This window comes from Sylvia atricapilla, chromosome 28, assembly GCF_009819655.1.
Source record: "Sylvia atricapilla isolate bSylAtr1 chromosome 28, bSylAtr1.pri, whole genome shotgun sequence".
Taxonomy (NCBI): domain Eukaryota; kingdom Metazoa; phylum Chordata; class Aves; order Passeriformes; family Sylviidae; genus Sylvia; species Sylvia atricapilla.
In genome coordinates this window covers 3,584,028-3,599,395 of record NC_089167.1, presented here as the reverse complement: position 1 = coordinate 3,599,395, position 15,368 = coordinate 3,584,028, and the positions used below count along the sequence as shown (strand labels likewise).

At 51.4% G+C, this 15,368-nt stretch overlaps 1 protein-coding gene across 1 annotated transcript in view; it reads left to right on the top strand.

Moving 5' to 3' along the window:
* The first annotated feature begins 14,726 nt into the window (after window positions 1-14,726).
* UNC5D (unc-5 netrin receptor D) overlaps window positions 14,727-15,368 on the top strand; it is an 86,680-nt gene continuing 86,038 nt past the window's right edge. Inside the window, 2 exon segments of the mRNA XM_066337076.1 lie at window positions 14,727-14,855; window positions 15,120-15,225. Coding sequence (XP_066193173.1) covers window positions 14,727-14,855; window positions 15,120-15,225 — 235 coding nt within the window.

Sequence of the window (15,368 nt, the reverse complement as noted above, 5' to 3'; positions counted from 1 at the left end):
AAGAGCCAGGAGCTGGTGAAGTTCCTGGTGTTGATGCTGAAGTTTTCAGCTCAGAGTTTATCAGCTCAGAGTTTATCAGCTCTGAGATTATCGGCTATGAGTTGGTGAAGTTCCCGGTGCTGAGTTTTTCAGCTCGGAGTTGATCAGCTCTGAGCTGGTTCCTGCCTCTGCTCCCCTGGTGCTGGTGGTGAGAATGTCAAGTGCAGCCTCCCAGATCTTCCTCACCCAGGTTTCCTCACTCATCTTTTCCTCACCCGTTTTTCCTTTCCCAAATTTTCTTCTCCCATCTTTTCTTCTCCCATCTTTTCCTCACCCAGCTTTTCTCTCCCATCTTTTCCTCACCCGGCTTTTCCTCTCCCATCTTTTCCTCACCCATTTTTCCTCTCCCAAACTTTCCTCTCCCAGCTTTCCCAAACCTTGGCCGCGGATGTTGTTTATGGCTCGCTCTGGTTTTTTTTCTTCTCCATTTTATGGACTCTCTTTTCCAGGCCTAATTTGGGTTTGTTGATGCGGATTTCTGGTGAGCAGCTGTGTCGGTCATTTTGGGAAGTTCGCAATGGGCTCTTAATGTTCATTAAAAAGCTCAGTCAGGCCGAAGGAAAAGGGATAAAAGGCAATTAAACCCCAGCCAGGTCCTTGCCCAGGTAAACAAAAAGTGCAGAACGGAAACCTCCAATAGCTGAAAGGGCAACAATTCTGCTGAGACCTGCCAAAAAGTTCTTGTTTAAAAATTTTCAAGCGTGCAGCGGACAGCATCGACCTTATCTTTGGTCATGGTGAGAATTCTGCACAATTTCTTTCTGCTCCCACCCCAAAAGGGAATGTCTCCCTGCCGGGCTCAGATCCATCCCTGCCCCACATCCAGACCCGGCCTTTTCCTCATTTTCATTCCTAATTTCTGGATTTTGGGCCCTTCTCCCTGGGCAGTTACCCCTGAGAAATCCAGGGCTCTCTGGGTTCTCCCAGCTCCAGGTGCAGGATCACCTGGGATTCTTTGGGAAGAGCAGAAATTGCTCTGAATAATAACAACAACAATAATAATAATAATAATAATAATAATAATAATAATAATAATAATAATAATATACTATAACAATAAATCTAATATAATAATATATTCATCATTATCCTCTGGGAATCACGTTTATCTGCCAGGAACACGTTTATTCTGTAAAACCCTCGGAGCTGAAGGTGCCTCGTTTTGCAGCAGGATTCTCTCCTTGCCATAGCAACTGCAGTTCAGCAGCAGAAATGTCGGATGCTCGGGGAGATGTTCAGCTTCGGTTTGAAGGCTGGGGTTTTTTTGACCAAAAACCATGAAGGTGGAGATATAGAAGTTTATTTGCATTCAACAAAATTAAATGTACACTCCGGGACGGCCCGAGAGAAAAGGAGAAAATATTATTTATTGTATTTATTGCGAATTTTAGGGGGGTGAGGGAGAAAGGGGCGAAACGTTGCTGTGAGAAATGGCTGGAAACAACAATGAATGTGTGAAACCGGGGACGTTCACACCTCCTTGTGCTGCAGCTGCCGAGGAAATCCTTCCCAGGCACGAATCTCGGTGAACTCTGTGCCCTGCCCTGCAATATCGCACTCACTTTGAGATGATTTGGAAAAGAAGAGTCTGGAAATTACACGGGTGGCGAGTTCATTTTCAGGGGAGGTTTTTATTATTATTATTATTATTATTATTATTATTATTATTATTATTATTCTCTCTCCTACGTGATCACTTAGAGGAAAATGCTGGTAATGCCCAGAGCTGGGATGGCGAAATGGATGGATGGGGCTGGTGAATTGGGGATTTGGAGGCAAATATTGCAGGGGAATACCCCTGCGCAAGGGGAACAAACCCACAGCACCTCGAAAAACCCACAGCACCTCAACTCCTTAAAAAAACCACCAAAAATCCACAGCACCTCAATTCCCGCAAAAATAAAAAATCCACAGCAGCTCAATTCCTTCACTTAAAACAAACCCACAGCACCTCAATTTTCTCAACACCCCCCACAGCACCTCAATTAATAAAAAAAAACAAAACCAAAAACCAAAACCAAAACCAAAAAACCCCCAAACCCCACAAAAAACCCCGCAGCACCTCAATTTCCTAAAAAAACCCAAACAAACAAACAAAAACCCCCAAAACCCCAAAACAAACAAAAAACCCCACCAAAACAAAAAAAAACCCACAGCACCTCAGTTCCTCAAACCTCCCCCCAAAAACTCAACAAACAAACAAACAAAACCCCAAAAAACTGCACAGCACCTCAATTCCCTTAAAGAATATCTACAGCACCTCAATTCCCTCCAAAAAAACCTCACAGAACCTCGATCCTTTCAGTGTGTAAACCAAATCCACAGCACCTCAATTGCCTAAAAAAACCAAACCAAAACAAAACAAAACGAAACAATACAAAAAAACAAACCAAACAAAAAAAAAAAAAAAAAAAACAAAACACTAAAACCCACAAAACCTCATTTTTCTCAAAAAAGCCCCGCAGCCCCCCAGTTCCCCCAGTTAAAGCAATCCCACAGCTCCCAGTGCCCTCAGGATGTGGTTTCAGGGCACGGAGGCCCCCCAGATGCTCCATCTCCCTCCTCTCCATCAATAGATGGAGCCGGCACCACACAAATCCATGGGAAGGATCCTGGGAGACCTCGGGGCTCCTGCTGCCCCCGGGCTGGGGGACAGGACACCAAACAGGGCTGGGAATGCTCTGGTATCAGATCTGGAGTTGTTATCCCATCAAACAGGACTGGGAGCACCCTAAAACCGGGCCTGGGTTTGTTATCCCACCGAACAGGGCTGGGAATGCTCTGGAATCAGACCTGGAATTGTTATCCCACCAAACAGGGCTGGGAGAGCTCTAGAATCACACTTGGAATTGTTATCCCACCAAACAGGGCTGGGAATGATCTGGAACTGGATCTGGAATTGTTATCCCACCAACCAGGGCTGGGAGAGCTCTGAAACCAGACCTGGGATTGTTCTCCCACCAAACAGAGCTGGGAATGCCCTTCAACCAGACCTGGGATTGTTATCCCATCGGAATTCATATGGATGAGGAAGATAAGGGTGTTTTTTAAGGACCAATTCATTAAATTCTGATGAATTTCCATCATGTAGCTGCCACAGTGCTTGAGTTTATTGGGAATGATGTTTTTATCAGCTGCCAGCTCCCTTTGGTGACTTTTCTTTCATGATTTTTTTTTTGTTTGTTTTATTGTTGTTTTGTTTTGAGATAAAACATTTAGATTTAAAGAAGCTACTGATGACTCTGGCGTTTGTCCAGAAACTCTTCTCTCTTCCAGCTGCAGTTCGGGACTTCTTTGAGGTCTGAATTAATTCCTCCTTGTACAATTCCACCTTTTATTACTAATTTAACTGCCATTAGTGCTCTGAGATGTTACGGGTTCATTTGGAAGGTCTGAATTCCCAGAATTTTTAGGTTTTCTCTTTACTCCAGGGTGAGCAGGGATGGGAGGGTGTTTATTCTGTGGTGGCTGTGAGGGCCCAGGAGCTGAGATGGTTTTTGGGTTGCTGCAGTTCAGGACTTATTTGGGGTCTGAATTAATTCCTCCTTGTACAATTCCACCTTTTATTACTAATTTAACTGCCATTAGTGCTCTGAGATGTTACGGGTCCATTTGGAAGGTCTGAATTCCCAGAATTTTTGGGTCTTTCTCCTGGGATGAGTAGGGATGGGAGGGTTTTCATTCTGGTGCTGGCTGTGAGGCCCCAGGAGCTGAGATGGGTTTTGGGGACAGGAACAGCAGCTCTGGGGCTGCTCAGGAGGAGCGAGGGGTCTGTTTGGTGACAAAAGCTTGGTGAGGAAATGGGAGAAGCCCAGGTGGGGACAGCTCCACATCTCCCGGGGCTGTTTGGGATCAAGGCCAGGAAACCTGCCTGTGGCTGTTCCACGGGAGAAATCTGGACCCAAAATGAGGGGATGGAGCCTTTTAAACCCAAAACCAGAGGGGACAATACCTTTCAAACCCAAAAAGGGGGGATGGAGCCTTCTAAACCCAAACTGAGAGGATGAAGCCTTTTAATCCCATACCAGAGGGAATGGACCCTTCTAAACCCAAAATGGGGGGATGAATCCTTTTAAACCCTAAAGGGGAGGGGATGAAGCTTTTCAAACCCAAAAGGAGATGGGATGGAGCCTCTCAAACCCAAACTGAGAGGATGAAGCCTTTTAAACCCAAAATGAGAGGATGAAGCCTTTTAAACCCAAAATGGGAGGATGAAGCCTTTTAAACCCAAATCAAGGGGGATGTAGCCTTTTAAACCCCAAAATAGGGGAGGAAGCCTTTGTGTTGAGGAAAGCAACGGGACGAAAGTGAATTATTGTCACCCCGCGTTCCTGTCGAGCCATCCGGGCACATCCTCAGCTCTCATCAGGTCCCAGGGTGATCGATGAATTAATTGATGAATTGATATTGAAATGGGCGTTTCTCCCCTAATGAATGGCAGCAGAGGAGTGGAACTCTCCTGGGCAGCGGCTCCTCCTGTTCCCGGGCTGGGGAAGGATCCCAGGGTTGGGTTTCCATCCTCTGCCCCCGCAGCCGCCCGAGGGGAATTGTTTAATAACATCCCCTTTGTTCTGGCAGGAGAGGGACGGGGTGAGAAATGGGGTTATCTGCTGACGGGGAGAAAGGGTTTGGTGACGCCTTAATCGGCTTCTGCCGCTGGGACTCGACGGGAAATGGGAAATGGAAAAGGAGAAATGGGAAAAGAATGGGAAATTCCTCCCAAAAAATTTTGGGAAGGGAAGTTCAGGGAAGTTCAGGGAAGGGAAGTTCAGGGAAGGGAAGTTCAGGGAAGGGAAGTTCAGGGAAGGGAAGTTCAGGGAAGTTCAGGGAAGGGAAGTTCAGGGAAGGGAAGTTCAGGGAAGTTCAGGGAAGTTCAGGGAAGGGAAGTTCAGGGAAGTTCAGGGAAGTTCAGGGAAGTTCAGGGAAGTTCAGGGAAGGGAAGTTCAGGGAAGGGAAGTTCAGGGAAGGGAAGGGAAGGGAAGGGAAGGGAAGGGAAGGGAAGGGAAGGGAAGGGAAGGGAAGGGAAGGGAAGGGAAGGGAAGGGAAGGGAAGGGAAGGGAAGGGAAGGGAAGGGAAGGGAAGGGAAGGGAAGGGAAGGGAAGGGAAGGGAAGGGAAGGGAAGGGAAGGGAAGGGAAGGGAAGGGAAGGGAAGGGAAGGGAAGGGAAGGGAAGGGAAGGGAAGGGAAGGGAAGGGAAGGGAAGGGAAGGGAAGAATGTGGAGGCCATGGACTCTGCTGATGGATCCAGAAAACCTCAAACCCAAAACCTAAAATGAAACGGGAGGATCGAGCTGAAATGGGACAGTTTACACCTCTCTTTTTTTTGCTCCTCAGCGATGGAATGTCAGGTTTGGGGATGCAGAGCGGGATTTTGGGAGCACAGCACCCTCTGTGTCTGGGCTGGGTCTGTTCAGGCTGGCTGTGTTCTCACCACAGAAATTTGGGCTCTGGCAGCAATCCCAGGGCTGGTTTACAACACAAACTGGGGCAAACTGGTGATTCAGGGGTGGGGAAAGGCTGGATTTGGGAAATCCAGGATCGAGGGGTGGGATGTGCCCTGTGTCACCCGGGGCCAGCCCTGCAGGGGCTCGGGAGGGATCTCCCACGGCAGGAGCTCACTTTAAATTCCTCACTTTAAAACAAACCCCCAGCACTCCAATTCCTGAGGAGTTGTGGGTTCATTTTAAACAAAATTTATGATCTTAAAGGTCTTTTCCAGCCTCGTTCATTCTGTGAGTTTCCTCCCCAGGGCTCCCTCCAGGCTGGGGCTGTGCAGGGAGGTTCAAACCTCATTTCCCAGATTATTTTTTTGAGGTTTTTTGCCTCTGGTTTGGGGCTGTTCCAGCCTTTGAAGGGACAGGGGGAGCACTTCAAAGGGGGCAGGAGCCGCCCCCCAGCCAGGGCCGGGAGATTTCTAATTTCTAAATTGGGATTTCATTCTCTGGATGCCGGAACAAAACCGGGGAGGGTTCTGTGAGCATCCCGAAGAATGGGAGGTGACAGTGGGGAAAAAGGCACCGGGAACCAGCTGACCTCAGGGAAAATAATTACCTCCGCTCAGCAAAGTTGATCTTTTTGAAGAGCTGAGTTGCCCGATGGAAATCTCCTCAGAGAAGGAGGTTTTTCCTCGTTAATCCCGGCGCTTTTTCTTGCTCTGTTTTATTCCTGTAGCTTTCTGAAGCTGAATTAAAGTTCTTTACATCCTGCCTGGCTTTTGGGAGGCAAGGTTAAAGGGGATCCCTGAGAATTTGTGGGGTTTATTCCCTTGCTGGGGATCTGAAGCCTGTGATGTAATGGAACACACGCTGATGGGGTTGGCTTTCATTTCATTTTTCACACCAAGGTCGTGTCCCTTGCAGTGCAGATTTCCCCGACACCACGCTCCAGAAATCGGGTTTGTTCTGACTCTGCAAAACTCCCGGATTTATTAGAAGATGGGAAATACCAACTTCCTACTAAAATAATATCTGTATTTTGATCTCAAAGCACTGGTGGCCTGAGCTGGAGCCCTGCACATTTCCTGGGCCTGGGAGAATTTTATTGCAAATCTCAGCTCGGCTCCAAATCCAAGAGCAATTTACTGGCAGTCACATTCCCACCTTAAAATACAGCCCTGGCTTAGAAATGTGAGTCTCTGTCATAGTTCATTACAGCCACTCCTTAAATAACCAGTAATTACCAGCCTTTAACCTTTAGTTGAGACCTGAGACAGCAGGTATTTAATATTATTTTACCTTAAGTGTTGAGGAAAGGAAGGAAGAAAAAAAAAAGATCTGTATTTCGAAGGGATTTAATCTTATGGTTTCGCCATATGATCTGGGCTCTTAATTCTTCATAATTATCCTTACCTGGAACGTTTCCTTCTGCCTCCCTTCCCACAAATCTTCTTAAGGGCAGGATGGGGGAATTGTCTCCTTCAGCCTCTGGGGCACAGGGCAGGAAGGGGAATTGGGGCATTAAAGGGGAACTGGGGCATTAAAGGGGGAATTGGGGCAGGAAGGGGGAATTGGCATATTAAAGGGGGAATTGGGGCATTAAAAGGGATTGGGGCATTAAAAGGGATTGGGGCATTAAAGGGGAATTGGGGCATTAAAGGGGGAATTGGGGCATTAAAAGGGATTGGGGCATTAAAAGGGATTGGGGCATTAAAGGGGGATTGGGGCATTAAAGGGGAACTGGGGCATTAAAGGGGAATTGGAGCATTAAAGAGGAATTGGGGCATTAAAGGGGAACTGGGGCATTAAAGGGGGAACCGGGGCAGGAAGGGGGAATGGGGCATTAAAGGGGGAATTGGGGCATTAAAAGGGATTGGGGCATTAAAGGCGGAACTGGGGCATTAAAGGGGGAATTGGGGCATTAAAAGGGATTGGGGCATTAAAGGGGGAATTGGGGCAGGAAGGGGGAATGGGGCATTAAAGGGGGAATTTGGGCATTAAAGGGGAACTGGGGCAGGAAGGGGGAACCGGGGCAGGAAGGGGGAAATGGGGCATTAAAAGAGGAATTGAGGCATTAAAGGGGAACTGGGGCATTAAACTGGGATTGGGGCATTAAAGGCGGAACTGGGGCAGAAAGCAGAGCCCTGACTTGTGGCCAAAGGGAAAACCCCATGGAAAACCCTGGAATTCCCAAATTTGTGCCTTTCAGCTATTGCTCTGGGGTTTGTTGTGTTAAAGCCTGTCACAAATTCGTTGTAATCAGTTAAAATACGTCAGTGACAGCCTTGGGTGGTTCACGGGGAATTCTGAGGGATGCTGGACCTTGGAGCCTCCTGGAGAGGTGAGGTGGGAGCAGGGCAGGGAAATCCCAGCCTTTTCTCCAGGATCAAACCCAATCTCGGTGTCACAGCTGTCCCTGACCCGCCTGGGAACTGCAGCCCCTGTGCAGAAAACACCTCTGAGGGCTCCGGTGCCTCCAAAATGTGAAGGGAGAACCGGGTGTGATTAAATGCATTTAATTCCTCTGAGATTTTGACATGACAAACAGCACAACTATGGGAGAAAATGGTCCAGAGGTGAGTTTTATTAAAAAAAAAAAAAAAAACAACAAAATACATATCTATGTAACTGTTTGATTCCTCCGTGAAAGAAAATCACACCAAAGACATAAAACGCTGAACTTTAAATATTTCAAATCTATTGAAGGCAAACTTCTCCACCTTGATCCGCCAGCAGGTGAGGCTGGGGATGTATTTCCATTCAGCAAAGCAGATTTATTTGTGCTGCTTAAGAGACTCAATTATTTATCGGTAATACTTGAGGGATTTTCATCAGATCTCAAGATTTGATGGAAATGTTGGTATTTGTAGTGAGTTTTTCTGGTAAAGCACCAACACACCTGAAGTCGGGTGTGGACAAGCAAAACCAAAACCCTCCAGCCCACTTCGCTGGGTTCGTTTTCCCGAACTCGGAGAGTTTTCCCTAAAATCAGAGGAAAATCCCCTCGGTCCTTCACCTGCAGTGAGCTCCTGCCTCTGCCAGAGCCCAGCTGAGGGCTGAGCAAAATCCAACCCTGAAATGCTCCGTGCCCGGGCACGTTCGGCGCCGGATGCTTCCCTCTGCTGCACGGAGCCCGAAGTGCTCGGGAGAGCCCAAATTCCAGCCGGGAATGCTCGGGAATAATGAAATTCCAGCCAGAAGTGCTCGGGAGAGCCCAAATTCTGACTAGAAGTTCTCGGGAATAATGAAATTCCGGCCAGAAGTGCTCGGGGGAGCCCAAATTCCAGCCGGGAATGCTCGGGAGTACCCAAATTCTGGCCAGAAGTTCTCGGGAATAATGAAATTCCAGCCAAAAGTGCTCGGGAGAGCCCAAATTCCACCCAGGAATGCTCAGGAGTGCCCAAATTCTGGCCAGAAGTGCTCAGGAATAATGAAATTCCAGCCAGAAGTGCTCAGGAGAGCCCAAATTCCAGCCAGGAATTCTCGGGAGTGCCCAAATTCCAGTCAGAAGGGCTCGGGAGTGCCCCAATTCCAGCCAGGAATGCCCAAATTCCGGCCAGAAGTGCTCAGGAATAATGAAATTCCAGCCCAAAGCGCTCAGGAGTGCCAGTGGAGGTGGCACCAAAGTATGGATTCACATGGAGAAACCTAAACAGGGCCTGGAATTAAATAATAATATATTAATAATTAAATTAGAATTAAATAATGATTAAATGATAATCAAATAATAATTTAAAATATTTAAATAGTAATTATATAACAAATAATAATTCAATCATAATGAAGGCTGAAGCTGGAATTCTTCCTCGCCCAGTCGGAGGAAAAGCTGCTGGTGAAATGTCACCTGCGGCTCATTCCCCCGAATCACAAATCAGCAAATTGGGTGGGAAGATAATGAAATATTCCAAATGTCTGGGTCTTGTGACTCGTGAAATCCATGAGGGAAATTCAGATGTTGTGTCCCCCTTGGCACATTAATGCTGTTCCCCACCCTGAGCTCCTCCATCTGAATTCTTTTATCAGATCCACTTTGCTCCTCGGAACGAGCAAACACGGGGAAATGCAAATAATTGCATTGTATTTCATCTCGGATTAATGGAATAAAGAAATAATATAGATTTCCAGCTCATCAGAGCCGCTGGCTTGTGACAGATCAAATGGGGACTTCACTTGAAAGCAAGTGGCTGGGGATTGTTTAGAGAAACATCACGAGGGGCTTTAAAGAGGGTTCTTTTCTCATCTCTGAGGAGGATGAAGTTTAGTCTTTGAAATAAAAGGGGCTCTATTCTTTTTTTATTATTATTGATTTGGGTACAGAACAACAGAGAACTTGAGGGGACTGCAAAATCCAGCGGGGAGCTGTTCCCTGGGGCTGCATCAGAGGGGCTCTGTTTAAATCCTGTGGGAATTCCCTGCCCCAGGGCTCCTTTGGGGGCTGGATCCGGTTCGTGTCCGGGCAGTAATTCCAAATTCGGTGAGATTTGTACAGTCACACAAAGAAACAAACCCAGGGAAAGGCCTCCTGGAAATCCCAGCTGTGGGAGGGGAGGCAGGAGTGCTGAACAAAAAATATGATAAATCCTCTTTTTGGCGTCACGAACTTTGAAAATTCTGTGTGAGGAATTTCCAAATTCTGCCCTGTGAGGTGTGGAAGGGGCAGGAGGAGGCTGGGGGTGCACAGACCCCCCTGGGCTGGGGGGAAATGTGGTGAGGAAGGAATTCCAGGGACAGGGATGTCGAGAGGGCTGCAGAGGATATCCAAATATCCCATTTGTGTTCTCATTGTCTGTGCTTTCATTGCCTGCTGCTGTATCAGACAAAAGTTTAATTTTAATAATTCTGACTCCATTTATACACACTTTTAACAGAAGGCAGAAGATTAGCTACACAGGTTGACACTTTTTCGACTTCGTTGGTGAACATCCCCATCAGTCATATTTCTCCTCCTGGAGGAAGAATATGTAAATAAAGTAGATAATTTGAAATATTTACATGAAGCTGTGTGAGAATCTCTACTGCAAACACTCACAAAGCAAGAAAACTTCAAACCAGCCCAGCAGAGCGGGATCCTGGACGGGGCAGGGATGAGGGAACGTGTTCTGTGAACACCACGGGATCCCAAACTCCTCCACCCCTGAGTCTGGGACAGCAGGGGCAGCTGGAGGGTGCCCCCAAATCAAGGGCAGAGGAAAAAAAAAGCTGAATTTTGGCAGTTCTGGATTCTCCTGGTGTCCCGTGGAACCCAACACAGCACGATCGGTGCCCGAGAGCGGCTCCTGATGCCACGTGGGAATTCCTGCGATGTGTCCTGGTGGGAATTCCTGTGAGCTGTCCTCATGGGAATTCTTCTGATCTGTCCTCGTGGGAATTCCTGTGGCCTGTCCTGGTGAGAATTCCTGCGATGTGTCCTGGTGGGAATTCCTGTGGTCTGTCCTCACCGGGGATGTCCCGCTCTCTCTGGGTCCTTTACCTGTGGCTCAGGTGTGAACTCAGCTCGCAGCTGCTCCCTGCCTGGTGCTCTCTGTGCCAACATCAATGGCCCAGGTGTGAACATTGATGGTTCAGGTGTGAACATCAATGGCTCATGTGCCAACATCAATGGCCCAGGTGTGAACATCGATGGCTCAGGTGTGAATATCAATAGTTCAGGTGTGAATATCAATGGCTCAGGTGTGAATATCAATAGTTCAGGTGGAACATCAATGGCTCAGGTGCCAGCACCGGTGGCTCAGGTGTGTTTATTCCCTTTCACCATGTCTCCATCCACCGCAGCGGCTCTGTCACACACTGGGGATGTTTCCCCGTGCCAGAGCAGCAGCAGGAGGCAGCTGCCGCTCACCTGTGTCCCCTGCCCTTCTCCAGGTGACAGGAATCCCCATTTCTGGCACGGGGAGCTCCAAGGGCACCCTCCAGACAGCAAACCCTGCGCTCACCTGACTGCAGAGCTCAGGGCAGACCTTTGTAAGCTCAGCTGGAGCATTCTGCTTTGCCCCAGGCGCTGGTTTGTTCTGTCTCCCCCAGCCCTGCAGGAAACGGGGTTATTGGAAACGATCGCGGGGTCGGCATCTCCTCCCCACAGAGATTTCCCTGGCAGCTTCAGGGGGTTGATGGAGATCTCAGGGACCTCCTCAGGGCCCGGCTGAGTGGCACAAGGACAAACCTGAGATGGGGGGAAAGGTCCCCAGAAGTTCCTGCAGGGTGGAAATTTGGGGTTCTGGATCCTCTCTGCCCCTCCCAGGCAGGTTTCCAGCTGGGCCAAAGCGCTCAGAAAAGGTCAAACCAAAGCAACTTTCTCCTTCTTGATTTTGATTTTTTTTTTTTCCTCGTGGGTTTTTGATGCAGCTGCCTCAGGCCTGGAGTTTCCAGGAAATGCAGGCTCCAGATGTGGAGTGTGGACCAGGCCCCCATTCCTGGAGTGCCCTGGTGTGCACAGAATTCCTGGATTCATCCTGCTTTGTGATTTATTCCGCAGCAGCCCTTAAAGGACGGATGAACCTCAGCTCGAGCTGCACTCAGAAGAAGCCGCCTCACCCTGAGATTTTATTTTTGTGGAATATTCTGCTTATTTCCATTTCCAAGTGCGCTGATTGAAGCCGCAGCTGCTGCCCTTATTTCTACTTTTGCTCCCTCCTTCCCCATCAGAGCTGCGTTAGGAGCCGAGGGCTGGGTATTTTTATCTGAAGCACCAAACACAGACTCCGTGGCGTAGGCAAAAATCCATAATTAGTGGGGCTCGAGGCACGAGTGGCTCCGTGTGCACCAGGAAAGGGCTGGGCTGACGTGGGCAGGGGACGGGGCTCTGCCCCTCCCTGGGGTTATTTTCATTTTTATTTTTGTCTTTATTTTTATTTTCCTCAGCAGCATCAAACACAAAGAAATGACCTAAAAGGCTGTTGAAGGAAAACACATTTTTCGTGCGTTTTCTCTCTGCCTTTGCAGCTCGGCTCCTCATTGAGAGAGAGCTCCAGCCTGGCCAGCACACGCTGGTGTGGGAATGAGGAACCTTCTGATGGGATGTGCTCAGATATGGATTTCTTTCTTTTTTTCCCCCTCTACCCTCTCTTAAAGTTCCTTTTTCTTTAATTGAGGATGGAAATGGAGTTTGTTTCCAAAAGAAAGGGGATGAGCCCTGAGCTCTGCTCTGGGCTGGACCCCAATGGAAATGGAGTTTGTTTCCAAAAGGAGGATGGAAATGGAGTTTGTTTCCAAAAGGAGGATGAAATTGGAGTTGATTTTCAAAAGAAAGGAAAGGGGATGAGCCCTGAGCTCTGCTCTGGCCTGGACCCTGATGGAAATGGACTTCATTTCCAAGAGGGCATGGACATGGAGTTTGTTTCCAAAAGGAGGATATAAATGGAGTTGAATTCCAAAAGAAAAGGGGAATGGACACAAAAATTGCAGGGTCTTGGCCAGGAATTCTGCCGTGCTCCCTCCCACAGCCAGAATTCCTCACAGGCACCACGATGCAACCACAGCCCAGCTGTCCCTGCCCTGTCCCTGGGGATCTTTACCCCTGAGCATCAAACCTCCTCTGGGGCCTTTCCCTGCCCCGTTACCGAGGTTTGTGTCCCACACACCCTGACACTCTGCCCCTTTCCTCTGCAGAGAAAGCCTCACTAATTCCCCAAATCCTGTCCCCAAAGGTCACAGCCTGCCAGTTCTATATGAACCCCAATTCCTCCTCCAGGTGCTGCCTTTGCTTCCCACCCTGTCCCCGGTGGGATTTATCCCCAGCAGAGCAGCCCTGGTTCCACCCGGGCACAGCCGGGAGGTTTTGGCCTTGGACCCTTGTGCTGCATCCTGATCTGATAAAAATATTGATGTGCAATTAGCCGGGGAAGGGAAACTGCTGCTGCTGGCAAGAAACAGAATTTTAGATCACAGCCCCCTGCAATATTGATAACAACAGCCCAGAGCGGGCTGGGGGGGCTCCTCCATCCTGTCCTGGTCACAGGAACGCGTTTGTAGGGGTTTGGCCCCAAATGTGTGAGTTTAGAGGGTGGAGCGATCTGGGAAGGGAGGAGACGGGCGGGGAGGGGCTCGGGTGTCCCAGCCTGGCCTCGGGCCCCGGGGGAGGGTCGGGGCCGCTCCTTGGGGCCGCTCCCAGCGGCTGTCCCGAGCCCGGGCCGGCGGGTCCCGTACCCCCGGGGGGAGACAGTGTTGGACAGGCCCCGGGGCGTGTCCCCTGGGCGTGTCCCAGCACACCTGGGCGTGTCCCAGCTCACCTGGGCGTGTCTCCACCCTGCACATCTGGGCGTGTCCCAACTCACCTGGGCGTGTCCCAGCACACCTGGGTGCCCCTCCCCCGTCGCATTTGGGGTGAAGGGGGGAGGGGGGGCTCTCGCCCGTCCCCATCCCCCCTCCCCCCCACACCTGCGCGCGCGCCGCCGGCAGGACCCGCCCCGCGCGCCCCTAATTGGCTGCGGGGGGAGGGGCGGCTCATTAGGGATGCGGGCGCGCGCCGCGGCCCCGGAGTCGGCGGCGGCCGGAGCGGGGAGCGGAGCCCGTACCGCATCCCGGGAATCGCATCCCCGGGAACCGCATCCCCGGGAACCGCATCTCGGGAACCGCATCCCCGGGAGCCCGACAGCGCGGTGGGCAGGAGCGGGAAAAGCCCCCCAAAACCGCCCCGAACCCCGGCGAATTCTCTGCTGGAGCTCGGCTGCACATCCCAGAGCTCCATCCCGGGGCTCCATCCCCGAGCTCCATCCTCGGCTCCGCATCCCGGGGCTCCATCCCGGCTCCATCCCCGGCGCTGCGGGCTCGGCATGGGCGGAGGAGCCCCGCGCCTGCACCGGCGGCTGCTGCTGCTGCTGCTGGGGCTGTGCAGCTGGACGGCGGCGCTGCGAGGTGAGCGGGGCTCGCTGTGCCCTCCGCAGGGCCAGCGTGGGGCGCGGGGCTCCCACCGGTTGCTCCGGGGCGGGAGCAGCGGGGATGGGGAGCGGGAGCAGCGCGGCGCGGAGGGATGGAGGGAACCCGCCGGGAGAAACAGCCGCATCCCAGCGCCGGGAAAAACATCCCCTACCCCAACCTGCGGGTAAAAAATATCCGCTATCCCACCTGCGGGAGAAACACCGGCATCCTCCCTCTGGGAGAAGCACCCGCATCTCATCTCCCGGAGAAACACCCGCACCGCCGTGGGGACTGGAGGCGGCGGCGCCGGGATGGGCTGCGGGGTCCCGGCGGTGGTCCCGGGGTGGTCATGGTGGTTTTACTGAGATGGATCTGGAGGTTGTTCTGGAGTGGTCCCGGGATGTTCTGCGTGGTCCCGGTGGTGGTTCCGGGCCGGTCCGGTGGTCCCGGGATGTTCCGGGATGTCCCGGGTGGTCGCGGCCGTTCGGGTCCCCGCAGGCTGCGGCTGCGGGCGCGGACGCTCCGCGCTGTGGGTGCAGCAGCCCGCGGGGCTCGGGGCCGGGGCTGGCGCTGGCTCCGGGCCCGGACACCGCTCGGGCTGTCCCGGGACAGGCTCCGGGAGGCTCCGAGCCCCCGCGGGCTCACCGCCGGGGTGATGCGCACACGCGGCTGGAGCTGCTGTCCGTGCGCAAGGCGAGCACTGGAGAGATGCTCCGAGTCCTTTTTAAATTTTTTTTGTGAATTTATTTAACCTCTCACCCGGTAAATCACCGGAGGCCGATCACCTCCCCAGAACACCCAGGCAGAGATGTCGGCGGCCCTCACGGCCCCGTGTCCCGCACCCCCGGCGCTGGGGCTGCGGGAATTGCGGCGGGCTCTGCTCTCGGAGGAGGCACCTGGTGAGGTGAGGCAGCTCCGGGGCGCTGATGGCAGCCCTGCACAGCGGAGCAGTCAGACTTTGCGGCTCCTCAGGAATCCTCTGCCTGGCCCCGGAGCTCTCCGCTCTCAGCCGCCGTACCCGCGCTGCCGTTCTCCTGCGGGT